General features: G+C 41.0%; 1 protein-coding gene across 3 annotated transcripts in view; it reads right to left on the reverse strand.

Moving 5' to 3' along the window:
* Positions 1 to 283: 283 nt before the first annotated feature.
* Positions 284 to 14,591, reverse strand: part of RAB11FIP1 (RAB11 family interacting protein 1) — a 39,798-nt gene continuing 25,490 nt past the window's right edge. The window contains exons 4-6 of one of the 3 annotated variants that reach the window (XM_043980632.1): positions 11,436 to 11,544; positions 3,644 to 3,858; positions 284 to 524 (exon numbers count right to left, since the gene is read on the reverse strand). In XM_043980632.1, the coding sequence (XP_043836567.1) occupies positions 509 to 524; positions 3,644 to 3,858; positions 11,436 to 11,544 (340 nt within the window). In that variant the 3' untranslated portion in view covers positions 284 to 508. Of the gene's footprint in view, positions 525 to 757; positions 3,859 to 11,435; positions 11,545 to 12,306; positions 14,236 to 14,591 lie in introns of those variants that run through there. The other 2 variants (XM_043980631.1, XM_043980633.1) reach the window with 2 other exon arrangements.

Below are 14,591 nucleotides of genomic sequence, written 5' to 3' on the forward strand. Positions count from 1 at the left end.
CTGGATTCAGGAGTACCTGAGTTCAGGTCCGGCCTCAGACACTTGACACTTACTAGCTGTGTGACCGTGGGCAAGTCACTTTACCCCCGTTGCCTGCAAAAAAAAAAAAAAAAAAAAAAAAGAGTGTGAGTAGGAAGAGATCAAGAGATGGGTAGGTTTCCTTCCCCACACAGGTGATTATTCCTACAAGTGGAAGCCATTTTCTGAGTGGAAAAAAAAAAAGGAGTCTTTAGCACAGATGTACTAATCCACTGACAAAGGTCTTAGAACAGTATCAGTTTATTTAGTGTTCTCAAAGATTTTAGGTTCACTTCTTTAAAACAAAGTTAAAGAAATCCAAAGGTCCCAAAGTAACAATGCAGGAAACATCATACATTATATGATCCAAGGATACCAAACAACCTCTACAGCAGACTATGAGAAACCATACCCAAACTGAGTTTTGGTGATAAGTCCCCCATGATCTCTTAGAGTAGCTTCTCCGCCAAGTGCAAGGAATCCTTCAGCCTCAGAGGCAGCATCGACTTAATCGGTGACAGAGAAAATGAGTTAGATCCTCCATAACTTTAATATGCATCTTCCTACTGACTAAGAAGCCCCAAAGACCTTCCTTCACAGTTCCTGAACTTTGGGACAGTCCCCACTGTTGGGACTGTCTTTTCTCTCCCTCCCTCCCTCCCTCTCTCTCTCTCTCTCTCTCTCTCTCTCTCTCTCTCTCTCTCTCTCTCTCTCTCTCTCTCTCTCCTTCTCTCCCTCCCTTGCTGTCTCTCAGATTCTATCGTTCTCTCTCTCTCTCACCATCAGCCTGGGAATATTTTTTCTTTTCCTTCCTTCTACTGTGTCCTGAAAGGGTACCAAAATAAAATAGTAAACAGAAGGGGAAAGCCCAGTTTAAAATAACTCGGGTACCCCACAGCAAGAAACTCTCTGACTCTCTAAATTAATTTGGTGCTTACGAAGGCACTGATTCCTTTCAGGAGGTAGTCTGAGCACTGTCAAACACAGAAGCTCCTGCTACTGAGATATGCAGAACACATCCCTGCCTAGACTCTGATTAGGCTGCCATCTAAAACACAGCTTGGAGACAAGTCCCTGTTCTTCTATCAGTTTATTTACAAGCCCTGAGACCTGGCTGCAATCAGCTTTTATAAACTTGCCAAACTCTGCTAATGGCTCAAAAAAAGTTAAGGCTTTTCTAGTATGTAAATTAAATTAGAGAAGATCCTCAGGAAATCTAGTAGGATGATCTCCAAACTACTGCTTAGTGAGGTGTTGCTACTGAATGAGTTTTTCCCCCAGCAGCATTGGGGAGTTAGAGGCACTTGAACCAAACATGCCTTCATTCTCCTTCTCAATGCCCAAAGTAGCATTTGGGTCCATTTTCCTTGTCTGAAGCTGTTCCATTCAAATACCAATTTCTGTTACATACCCGAGGTCCCAACAAGAAAGATTATCAAACCAATAAGTACTGAACATCTCTATACCAGCCTCTTCTAAAAAAAAAAAAGAGAGAAAGCCTGCAAAACAAACTTGCCTTCCAAGTTTTCCAGCACACTCGAATCATCAGAGTAAAAAATAAGTTTTACATAAAGCAAGAAACAAAATAAAGAACAGATATATACACATACATTTTCATAATTCAAGAAAAGATACAGATTCATATGCATTTGTGTATATAAATATATTTTGCACCACTACAAAACACAAGTTATCTGAAAAGAAGCCTCCAGTGGTCTCCGGTGTTGTTGTAGGATATTAAATATAACAGTTGCAGGCAAGCCCACTCATACTTAAAAAAAAAAAAACCTCTTTAGCTAAGTTGAATTACAGTACCAGCCTTCAGATTAAAGTGCTCTGATATAACAAATACTGCAGCAAAAGCAATCCTTTAAAAAAAAAGCGATTTCCTTCTTGTTCACCAATCCAAGCACTATGGATTCTTTGAACTTTGAAATAGGAGCAACTTTACACTCAAACTAGTCCCAACTGAACAATCTGTACTACAGTCAGGATTTATCTTGGTCTCTACCTGGACACACTAAAGGCCTACAGTCAACTTGCCAAAGGAAGACAGAGATGAGATGCACAGTACAGAACTGTCCCAATGGCATCAGTATTCACAAGAGCACAAATGACCTAGTTTTGTGCTTGGGTTACAAAAAATATTTTGTTTTAAAAATAATAACAACAACAACAAAACACCTATGAATGCTGTCTTCTTGCTTTTCCCAATTCCTAGCAGGAAATCCTGTTGTACTTTCTCCCTCCTTATTCTCTTGTTATGGAACCAAGAGAAAGGAGCAGCGGCAAACTGAAGCACATGGGCAGGTTATGTTGCATCAACCATTTGGGTCATTTCTGATTTGTCCTGGCTTTGTAAAATTATTACTAAATATGTTAAAGCTCTAACTTCCTCAGCCACCTAGAAATGGGCCAGATTTCACAAGTGGGGCCAGGAAGCCCTCTTCCTCTGGAGCCCCTCAGATTGGACTATATTTATTTCTTTCCCATCCTCTAGGATCTATATGGCATGTTCCACGATAAACCCTGTTCTCTTAAGATAAGACTACTGAGGAAATTGAAGAATGGGGTACAACTACTGTGGGAATTAGCCAAAGGAAGCAATGAAAAATATTCTTACAGAAGACGTGTAGGCCACCTGGCCCATCAATATACTCTGAGTATGCAGTGTGGTATTATGGAAAGAATGCTGGATTTTGAGTTAAAACCCAGACTTTAATCCTGGTTCTTAATAGTTATGTGATCTTAGGGTCAGGATTAACCTGTCAGTGTCTCCTCAAGAGTTTAACCTGTCTCAATTTCCCTTCTATAATTCTATACTCTTCCTACCCAGAGGGAATGTGGTATCAAGATACCAGTGATTCTTACTGAGTCTCTTTGTCCATATGCAAGAGGGAAAGAAGGGCTGCACTACCAGTTTCCCCCATTTTATCTCTTAATTTCATGGCCGGCAGTGAAAAGATCATATGGGCCTAGTCAAAGCACAGTGTGTGAGAATGGAGTTTGTGTTCAGAAAAAGCAGTTCATTTAGCATATCCCCAGGCACTTTAAAAAAATAGTCTTTAAATGCTCCTGCCAAGGTTAAGTGAACACCCAGAGTCAAATCCAAAAAGCAGTATCAAAAATGTTAAAGTATCAAAATTTAGCATCTAAGGCCAAGAGAGCTACACCTAAGCTAATAAAAGTCAAGAAAATGAGTCCACTCTGTGCCATAAAGGTTCACAGATTGACACTGGGGAAAAAGGGAGGTGAGAAATGCAAACATCAAAGTTAGAAAACCCTAAAGCTAAAAATGCATGAGTGGTTTCTGTGCCTCCTGAATCTCTGGCTCCTAGATTAGTTTTTGTAACTATGCCCCTAGTATGAATAAAATATTTATGATGCACTTAAAGGGAGTGTCTTGAATAAAATTCTGGGAATGTACATTAAGAGATTCACTGTCCTAATTAACCTGCCTTCAGTCAGTGGAATAGACTCTCTAGCCAGAGTACTTGCAAGGGATTTAGTTGGTGATTCAGATTCAGATCCTATTTGCAGGTGGTCATACAGAAAGTCCATGACCTCAAAGAGGTGTAAACAAACTCACAAAAAATCGTTCCATTCTTTTATTGACGTCACTCACATCTTTCCTGCTTTATTTTTTAATTGTGCTGGACAGCGGAGGATGTTGGGGGTCTCTTCCATGACTCTGACAAGCAAGTTGTCTATGTAGTCTTCCAGCTCACGAACCTGAAACTCCTTCTTGTTTATAGTTTCCTTCTGTTTCAGGACCAGCTGGATCAGTTCATCATGGGTTAACTGAGTATAAGCGAATTCAGGATCAGATGGCTTGTATTTCTTTAGAATTGAAAAGGAAGAAAAAACAGAAAATCAAATTGGAAATCCAAGTATCAGTCAACAAGCATTTATGAAGTGTCTATTATGTTCCCGGCACTGTGCTAAGTTCTGGGGTTACAAAGAAAGGGGGGGGGGGGAAGGTGCCTGCCCTCATGGAGTTCGCACTATAACGGGGGAGAAAACACAAATAACCCTGTGTATATGCAAGACATATAGTATAAATGGGAGGTTAATTTCAGAGGAAAAACTAGGGGGAGGAAACTGTTAAAAGACTCTAGCAGATGGAGAGATGTGTGCTGAATCTTGAAAAATGCCAGGAGGCAGAGGCAAAAGAAGGGAGCATTTCAAGGAAAGGGGAGAGCCAGTGAAAGGGCACAGAGTGTGAAGATGGAGTGTCTGGTGCAATTCACAACAGGGTGGCCACTGTCACTGGAGGTGACTCAGGAGGTGGAGGGCAATAAAGTGAAAGAAGACTAGACAGGGGCCAGGTTGTGAAGCCAGACAAAGAATTTTGTAATTTGATCCAAGGTTACAGTCAGACTCAAGATTTAGGAAGATCACTTAGGCAACTGAGTGGAGGACAGATTGCAATGGGGAGAAACGAGTGTGGCAAGGAAACCAGGAGGCTATCGAAGTAGCCTAGGCATAAAGTGATGAGGGACAGCACCAACATGGCAACACTAGAGATGATGTGGGATGGATTTAGGGTCAAATTGATCATGAGTCGTCCCAAAAGAATTACAAGATTCAGTGACTTGGTTTCCCAAGTTTTATTGCAATACTGTGAGTGATCACAGGGAGGGCACCATGGAGGTGTCTCTCAAATAAGGAAAGAAAAGACAGTTATATTTATAGTATGGATAAATTGATTATCAGTCTCATCATAATAATCTCCACCTTAGGGAAGTAGAGGAGAGAGCCTATCCTAATTTTGAGTTCCTGGGGTCCTAGGCCAACCCCCAAGGCAGGTACCTTTTTCCGTAGAGGTGTGTTTTGGGGGTTTACACATCATAAGGTGAGCTGGGGACAAATTTGGCCTTTTCTGCACATGTCACCTTTTGATTCCCATGCTTAGTTTCAAAAAATTTTCATTCATCAGTTTGGATTTCTATGTCCTGTCTGTGTATCATTGTTTGTTGTTGGTTTTTTTTAAAGGCAACCAAGAGAAACAGTCCTATATAGATGGAGAAGAGAAGATCGCCCAGGACAGAGCCTTGGAGGACACTCACATTAGTGGGTAAGAAGAGAATATCAAGGAGAAGAGGCTGATCAACAGTGTCAAAGACTGCAAAGAGGTAAAAAAGGATGAGGCTTGAGAAGAGGCCGTTAGATTTGTTGATGAAGAGATCACTGGTAGCTTTGGAGAGAGGAGTTTTGGTTGAATGATGAAATAGGAAGTCATGTTGCTGAGAGTTTAGAAATACAAGAAGAGCAACGGCAATCACCTAGTATAGACTGCTTTCTCAAAGAGTTTAAACTTTATAGGGAGGGGTCATATAGGATAATAGCTAATGGATATTCAGATCAAATGAAGCTTGGTTTTTTTAATGGAAGGGGAAGACACAGACATGTTTGTAGGCAGGAGGAAAGTAGCTGGTAAACAGAGAGATTGAATATTAGTGAGTAGGGATGATAGAGGGCACAATTTGCTGATGAAGATGATATGGGGAGGGATCAAGGATCTATGTGGAGAGGTTTGCCTTTCATGTGAGACAAGGTAAAAGAGGAGAGACTGGGAGGAAGACATCTGAGTGATATGAGATGAGGAGGAGGAGAAGAGGGAGCTTCTCAGCAAATGGTCTCCATTTTTTTGGTGAAGCACACAAGGCAAGTATGATGGGCAAGTGGGAAGAAGGGGTTCCATGAGAGAGAAGTCTGAAAAGGAATGTAAGGTTTTTAAAGCCACACAAGGAAAATAATTAGTAACCATCGTCCCCTTGGAAGACCTTGTCAATTGAATCACAGATTTCGGTCCTTAGAAGATGACAAATGAGCCCCACTGATCTGTGAAAAGTGACAGTTCATGCTATCAATCATCACAAGGATAAATGTGAAACTTTTCAAAATTATTAATCTATGACTTGAAGAAGCAACAGTCTGGTACAACAGAAAGAGTCAGAGGTTTGGGGTTTGAATCTAAGTTCTGCTACTTACCACCTTGATGACTGGGCAAGCCTCTTCAATCCCCTAGGCCCCAACTTCCTCATCTGTAAAATGGGGGAACTGGGCCAGATGATTCCTCCCTTCTACTATGGAAACCCTATGATCCTATATATAGGTCCTATATAAAGAAGCTGAGATACAGGTTCAGGGAAAAAAATTGAGAAAAAGACTTCCAAGAAAGGAAGTAATAGCTCACTTTCCAAATCTGTTATTGGGAGTAGATTATAAGCACCAGGAGAACATTACAGGAGGAGCATTACAAGTTCTATACCCCACAGACCCCAGATTAAGTCATTTGGGAATATTTCTTTCAAGTAAATAGGGAATCAAAGCCAAACATCTCTAGATCATAATCATCACCATCAAACATTTATCGAGCACCCTCAGGCCATTTTAGCTCTCTCTGTACCAGGCCTTAATGTTCTCTCTCATGATGAAAGGGCAGGGTACCTACAAAGATTTCCTATGCTTCACTGGCATTAATGATTTAGAGCTTGGGGGTGAGCTGTATGAAGGCCCTGAAGAGCAGTAAGACAGCCCAAAGTTCCAATTCCTCAGTAGGGGGACTAAGAATAATTCTAGAACAATCTCAGAACACCTGTGCCAGCAGAAGCGGGGGGGGGGGGGGGCACCCCCTTCTTATAGGAAAGCCTTAACTTTTTTATTACCTTCCAACTCCCATCCCCACCATCCCTTCCCCAGCAGGAGAGTTTAGAGGGTCAACAACAACCAATTCAAATCAAAAGCTGAATCATCATTTTAAACTTTAAAATTCCCTCTAGTTCAATGGGAGAAATCCTCTCCCTTATTAACATCAGACACAGAGAGTAATTAATGCTGAATGAAAAGCAGGAAACAACCATTTTAAAATACAGCAGGAGTTTTTACTTAAGAATGGGCATCTAATGCCAAGGAATGCTCTTTCCACCAGACTGTGCTATCTTGTGGTGCAGTAGAAAGGTTACACCAAAAGAGACAAGTACAGTTTTTGAATCTCATTCTATTTGTGCTATTTAATACTATCTGAGACAATGAAAGGGGTTGTATTTAGTCTTCATGTAAAGAAGTGATGGGCTTCCATTTACAGAAGACAGAGTTTCCTTTCTCTAAGAAGATGATGTCTTTGGCTCTGGATCACTCATCCAATGGATTCTGAGACCCAAATAAGCACCTGAAAGGCATGGTGCTAGGAGTATGTGGGATACAAAGACAAATAGGAGTCCCTATCCTTAAAAGGGGTTTACAATCAGAGAAGAGACTGCTGTTGCTTAGTCTTTCCAGTAATGTCCAACTCTTCATGACCCCATTTGGGGTTTTCTTGGCAAAGATACTGGAGTGGTTTTCCATTTCCTCCCCTAGCTCATTTTACAGATGAAGGAACTAAGGTAAATTGGGGTTAAGTGACTTTCCCAGATAGTAAAAAACACAGATAGCATATATAAACACACGGTTAAGTGTCTGAGGCCAGATTTGAATTCAGTTTCTTCTGAGCCCAGGTCCAAGGCTCTGTCCACCCTACCACCTGGATGACTCACATATAAAAGATGGCCAAAGGCAGAATCTTGAATACAGTACCCATACTTAAGGAATGTAAAGTAGAAGAGGAACCCTATAAGGAGATAGAAGAAACAGAGACATAGGAAGAAAAACAGAATATAGAAGCCAGGGAAAGAAGGGTTGGTCAAATGCTATAGCTTTAAGAAAGATGTGGTTAAAAAAGAGAAAAGGGAAAAAAAGGAAAGATGTGGTTAGAGAAAAGGTTATTACATTTAGCAGTCAGGCAAGGTTTACAGGAAGAAATGGAAATAAGGCCAGATTTGCAAATCCTGGTGGTAAGACTCTAGGAAGGGGTTAGCCTAGAACTGAAGAAAGGATAGCTCTTCTTATTAGATAGGAAAAAAAACCAACAACTGACATTTCAACAGTCCATTAACATTTGTAAAGAACTTTATTTACATATGCTACCTCATTTTGATACTCACTAAGACCTTCTGAGGCAAATAATACATGTATTATTACGCCCAACAGAGAGGTCAAGTAATTTGCTTACAGGCACACAGCCAGCAAGAGCTGAAGATGAAATCTGAATCCACATTTTCCCAACTCTAGTTACTGTTCCACCCTGCCTCCCTCAGAAGACAGGATGAGCAGAGGTGGGTGTGATGAAAGTAAGAAGTTCCAGTCTGATTTACATCCTCAAGCTTCTCAGTAAAATAGGAAGTGAAGTCATTGGCACTTGAGAGCCAGGGCAGCATCAGGGGTTTTCCATATCACCCCAAAGAGAATGAAGCAATTATAGTCAATTAAGAGATACTGGGAAGTGACTGATGTGTCAAAACAGAATGTACCAATATTTTAAAATTATTTCTGTACTTAAAATTATTTCTTAGAACTTCTATCCTCAGAACTGGAACAAAATCTCTTCTCTCATTTTACCTCAACACAGAATTCAAAAAAAGCTAAATGACAGTTTGGGGAGTTAAGTTACTTACACATCCTCTTAGCAAAGTCAGAAACTCCTGTGCTTTATCTATCTTTTTTTCCCCCCAGCTACTACTTCCCAATGAAGTTCTGGGGCCTCACCCCCAATAAAACCCTCTCTTGTAATAAAAAATTGCAATAATGCAAAACAAATGAACATACAGGCTATGTCAAATAACATAGGCCTTACTGGCATGTATGGCCCCAAACCTGCTTCCCCAAACAGACCCTTTTCTGCAAGCCCCCAGGGTACAGGGAGGGAGCAGTGCATCACACAAAAAACCCTAGAGGGCCAAGAGCTTTGGAATTCATTTAATTTTACTACTTTCAAATGGAAGTTTTAAATCGCTTGTGTACCAAGTGCATTTCCAGCTGCTTAGGGCTTCTAATACTCGGTTATAAAGAGCTGAGGCATTAACACATTAGCAGAGAGAAAAGAAGCACTGTACTGACCCTGCTGTTTCTTGTTTAGTTGAGAAGGTCTTAATAACTCCAGCTATGCAATTCCTTTGCTTAACCTCCCCCTTGCTATGGCAACATTCCAAAGAGCGGCATTAACATAAATATTGTCTTATAACCGAAGTACAAAGCACTTATTATAAATGTGGCCCAGTTACTGCATGGCTCCAGGAAGCACTAGCACTCTATTAATTTGGAATATGAACAGTATCGTCTAATACAGTATGGGATAGTACAGTTTGGTATGAAAGCTCAAGCATTTTTAAGACAAACAAAAGTCAGAGGTTAGAAAGAAGACAATAGCAGTTTTCCCCTTGACGATGTTAAGAAATAAGAGAAGTACTATTTACTGCCTCTTGTTCTGGGGGCAAGATCGGGAGACGAGAGAGAGAGAGAGAGAGAGAGAGAGAGAGAGAGAGAGAGAGAGAGAGAGAGAGAGAGAGAGAGAAGGACCTATAATTATTAACCGTATTCCACCCATCAAAGCATATTACTTTGATTAAGTACACATTGAAGAGAGGCTAAAACAAGGACACAAGCATTTCTCCAATGGATGGAGAGCTGCTCACTCCACTTTAGAACACAACTGCATTCCATTCCAAAGTATAAAAGCAAATGTCGAGGGAGGGAAGCTGCTGAATTCTCCTAGTTTTTATTATTGAACCCTTCATGGTGTCCTGGTCTCTTCTCCAATTTACCAGTTGCTGCCTTCATAGCTTACGGAATAAGAAGTGCTTCTGTTCTGTTGAATGTCTAGCACAGATTTTCAAACAGGCACTTGCTCAGTCATAATTTAAGCTGAGAGTAGTTAAAAAAAAAAAACCACACAACTTATTTTCTTTCTTCTTCCAACTACATTTTTCCTACAGGAAAGGCAGAGGTTTTAAGTTGTTTAGAGTCAGGTTTTTGTTTGTTTGAGTGGGGAGGGGAAGAGATATGGGAAGTCACCAAATTTAGAGCTGGAAGGAACTCTAATACAGCTAATCCAACCCCTCATTTTATACATACATCACAGGTCCCAGACTTCAAAGGGACCCTAAGGGTCACTTCTTTTACAGATAAGGACACTAAGGTCCAGAGGTGTAATGGCTTCCCCAAGGTAACCCAGATAGTAGGTGGCACAGCGAGGTTTTCAGCCCACGACCTTTGACTCCAAAACCACTGGTCCTTCCACCATAATGTGAGTATGGTCTATGTCCCCTCCCTTTCCCATATGAGGAAACTGAACCAGGGAGGGGAAGTAGTCTGTCCCAAGTCACATTGTTACTAAACATAAGAGCTGGTATTTAAACCCAAGTCTTCTGACTCTAAATCCAAGGCTCTTTCCATCAGACATGTGATGGTTGACTTCTAATTCTTGTTAAGCCTAGCTTAGCACAAACATCAATACAGAGTAAATGTTAACTGAGGAGAATGATCTGAGGAACAATGATAACCAGCTATGTTACTATTGGAAGGAAAAGGAAGACAAGGCTGAGGGGCAAGAAGGCGCTGGCTCATTTTTAACTACACATATCTCTAATTTAACCTCCCTGCCAATGATTCATTCTGCCTAGAATAAGGAAGTTAGATGAGGTCAGGAACTTTGTCTCGTCTAAAGTTTATATATCCCCCTAGTGCTCTGCATGGTACAAGCTTTAGTGTTTGCTCAAAGCTCCTAGTAGCAAAGCTTTTTAAGTGTTGGCCCCAATGTCAGTTAGCAATCCCAAGTCATCTACAAACACTTCTGGGGTGGATTTGTCAATGACACGTTCCACCTCTCCTCCAAATCATCAGAACATCTGCCATAGTGGAAAGAATGATCCACTTAGAGTCAGAAGACCTGGGTTCAAATGTCCTTACTGCCATTTACTATCTGTAGAGCACTTTACTGCTCTAAGTTACAATCTTTCCAAAAAAGGGGGAATAATGTTTACAACATCAGTGTTTTTTATGTAAGGAAAACACTCTGTAAGCTATAAAGTGCTACATAAACACGAGCTGTTATTTTTGCTTACTTCAGTGAATCCTAATCCTTTGTGAACCACTAGTCTCTTTCTCATTCATGAGATACCGAATCAGTGTACATGCTTGTTTTCTGTTACAAGTTATTTTTCTGCAGAAGAGGAGAGGACCTAGAAAAGGAACTACCAAATGCAGATGTGCAACTGATTGACTGTTTTCAAAGATCAAGAGAATTTTGTATTGTTTTCCTACATTACTGAAATGCAAGAACTGGAGGAGTCAATTCATAAAGCTATGAACACATTGAACTCAATCATTCTGCCAGTCAGTGGAGCTAAAAACACAAAACTAAGAGATCCCTAATCCTCAAAGAGCTTATCATTTCACTGGGGAAGGGAGATTTAGAAAGCCAGAAAACAGGCCAAAGTTCAAAAAGATAGACCTATAGTGAAACATCTATACTAAAATGAGACACTCTTGAAAGGTGAAGCAGCTAATATGTGAATATGAAACTCTCAGGGAAAACTTACCTTTATAATGGCTTCAGTAAGCAAGTTCTCACTGATGATGGTAGCAGTACCCAAACTAGCGGGAAGGGTCTTTGTTGCTGTTGTATTCATTGGTTTCACAGGATGAGTTCTGAAAGAGAAAGAGGGAAGGGGTAGGAAAATGGATTTATTTATTTAATCATTCAGACAAGGAAAACAACACCCAGTAAGGTCTTGCAAGAGAAGTCATAAAACAATGACCCCTATCTCCAGTCCCCAAATGGTTCCTGAAGAAGCAAAACAAGTCAAGACTAACCAGACAGAAGCACAGTAAAGTGCTACCCAAAGCCAGGTGTTTTCACCTTTCACCTGACCACTTCTCTAATAATGTACACTAGGAGCTAGTTAAGGACCGACTCTCAACAGAGTCATTTTTACGAACAATTAAAGGCTATGGAATCACCCGAACACCATGCAAACCCTTGGCATCTTGAGCCTCAACAGTTAAGCAAGGACAGTCACAGCCACACTAGTATCTCATTTGGCCAACACAAAAGAAGAAAAAAGGAAATTAAAAATGTTTACTAAAAGTAGGATTCCTATAAATATCTGAAGCAATTCCTGGGGACAGTTCGGAATCTGTTCACAGCATATTCTTACAGACCCTTCTTTTAGAAGTAAAATCCTAGCTTTACAAATTGGTCATAACCAAGGCAAAAAAAAAAAAAAAGACCTTGTACCAGCTCATGTATCTGCCATTTAGTAGGTAAACCTCTAGGTAACTCCAATAGACGGGCTGGCCTTTTAAAAGGCTGGGACTTTGGGGGCTCTCAGGACCAAAACAGCCTTTGATGTGACATTGAAAAAAGTCAAGTATCCCACACTTAGGTAAATGATATTCCCAGTCTCTCACCTGTGCTTGGCAGACACAGTGGTTCCACCAGTTGGCTGAGCTGGGAATGGATGTGGCTCTGAGGGCGAAACCCACGCCCGTAGAAGCTGCTTCCTCTCGTCAGAATTTTCAGTTTTAGCAGCCGAGCTCTCTGCTGTTTTTTGGGGAGATTCTGCTCTATTTGTGTGGTAAGTGTCAAAGTGTAGAGAGCCAGGGAAAGAGTGTGTTGCATTAAAGTTCTCAGAAAGGGAGTAACCCGAAACAGGAGAGCCCTGGGAAGATGACCTTTGACTCCTACTTTCCTCAATATGGTTGTCCTCCTCCCTCCATTCCTGCTTCTCCAAACTCTCAGGGACTGGGATGTCTTTATCTAAACCTAAGCCTTCCCCATGGTGTAGTTTGTAAGCACCCAGTGCTATGGTCTGTTTTGAAGACAATGTGGAAACCCCTGCATGGGGGCTCTGTCCCACTGATGGGCTCTGGTTTTCCTCCTCAGGAGTGGCTGATGAGCAGAAAAACAGTGCTTTGGCTTCCAGATGATTCTTTGTGATTGGAGTTGTTCTGACATCTTCCAACTGTTCTACTCTCTCATCATCTGATGTTACTTCTGGAATAGAGGGAAGTGTCAGGTTCAGATCACCCATAATTGGAGATTTAAGATCTGAAACTGAGTCAAGACTTCTCAAGGGGTCAGAGAGCAGGCCTTCATGATCACTGGCTTTGCTCTGATAATTCTCACTATAATTTTCATATCGCTCAATACTGAATGATGAAGTGGCCTTTTCTGAGCTGGATTCCCTCACCAGATCTTCTGAAGAATGCTTCCCATGAGACTCAGGAATCAAGACATTCCCGACAGGTGAAGCAGGGGTGAGAGAGATGTCACTCAGGGAAGCTGGCTCATCGTGATTGAGTCCAAAAATAGCCCTCGGTCCTGATTGTAGTGGTGAAGAAAGACTGTTTGGTTCAGTTGTTGTTTTCTTCTTCATTTCCTCTGGTTCTCTGTCAGATAACGTGTCATTCACTACACCTTTAGACTTCAGCTGTGGAGGTTTGTTTTTCTCCTTCTCTAGAAAATGAATAGGCTTTTCTACCTCCTCTTCCAGAAAAAGCTCCTCAGAAAAGGACACACGCTTTTTGATCTTCTTGCAGTCCTCTCTATCATGCAGGCTAGTTAAGTTGCTTTTTCCAACTATTGAGTCAAAGGATGTGGCCAAATCTTCCATTTTATGAGGTAACTCAGCTCCTTCATTAGCAGAAACTACTCCATTATCACTGACTTGGTCTTCCAAAGATGACCCACCTGAAGATGTAAATTCCTTACTTCCTTTCATCCAAGGTTTTCCACTCCCATTTCTGTCTTGAATGAGAGCACTATTTTGTTGGGGGTCTTTAGATGGAGGGAGATATTCTGATCTGCTGACTTGGTGAAATGTTGGGACCTTTTCTTCTTTTTGTTCTTTTGTGAAGAACTTATTTGAATCTTCCAGTATCTCTACAAAGGGTCTTGAGGCTTCCCTATTCCCCTTACTCTTTCCTATATCTATCTCCCCAATCTCTTCTACAGAGACTCCATTTCCTTCATGCAATGGAGAATGCTTATCAAGTGATTCCGGGGAACCAGAGAAAGCATTTGAAACTCGAATTAAACCCTCTTTTTGAGATTTCACTGCAAGAAGGAAAGAAGGTCCTTCAGAACTGGGCTGGCTCTCCTGAGAAAAAGGCCAGTTTTCAATTGGAGTAGAGGTAGAAACAGGAGCCATGGTGGGAGGGGAGAAAGAGGAAAGGACAGAGAGGTTTTTTGAGAATTCTGTCTCTGATTCTTGCCCCAGCTTAGACTGTAGGGAATCAAGGCTAGAACCAGAAGTGGTGGCAGAAAAGAAAAGAGAAGAATCACAAAGAGAAAGAGGAAGCTTGGCTTTGGATTGAGCCTCTGGAGACACTCCCAGTCTGTGAAAAGGACAAAATAAAATCTGCAGGTCAGTTGCAGATGCAATCTCTCTCTCACACACACACACACACACACACACACACACACACACACACACACACACACACACACACGTACATTCCAAAGATTAATTTTTTTATACTTTTGGTAATATGATTATATTAGAAGTCAAAAGAATCTAAACATTCTAGGAGAATTGACGCCAATGCTTGAAACGCAAAAGGAATATTTTGTTATCAAGCATGTCTACCACACTTGAGCTTGTCAGTTATGACGTGGGACAGAGAGTAAAAAACGTCTTAAGAGTTTCATTTAGAAGATAAATCCAGAGTCACATCACTTGATTATTATAGCA

Source organism: Dromiciops gliroides, chromosome 2, assembly GCF_019393635.1.
Source record: "Dromiciops gliroides isolate mDroGli1 chromosome 2, mDroGli1.pri, whole genome shotgun sequence".
Taxonomy (NCBI): domain Eukaryota; kingdom Metazoa; phylum Chordata; class Mammalia; order Microbiotheria; family Microbiotheriidae; genus Dromiciops; species Dromiciops gliroides.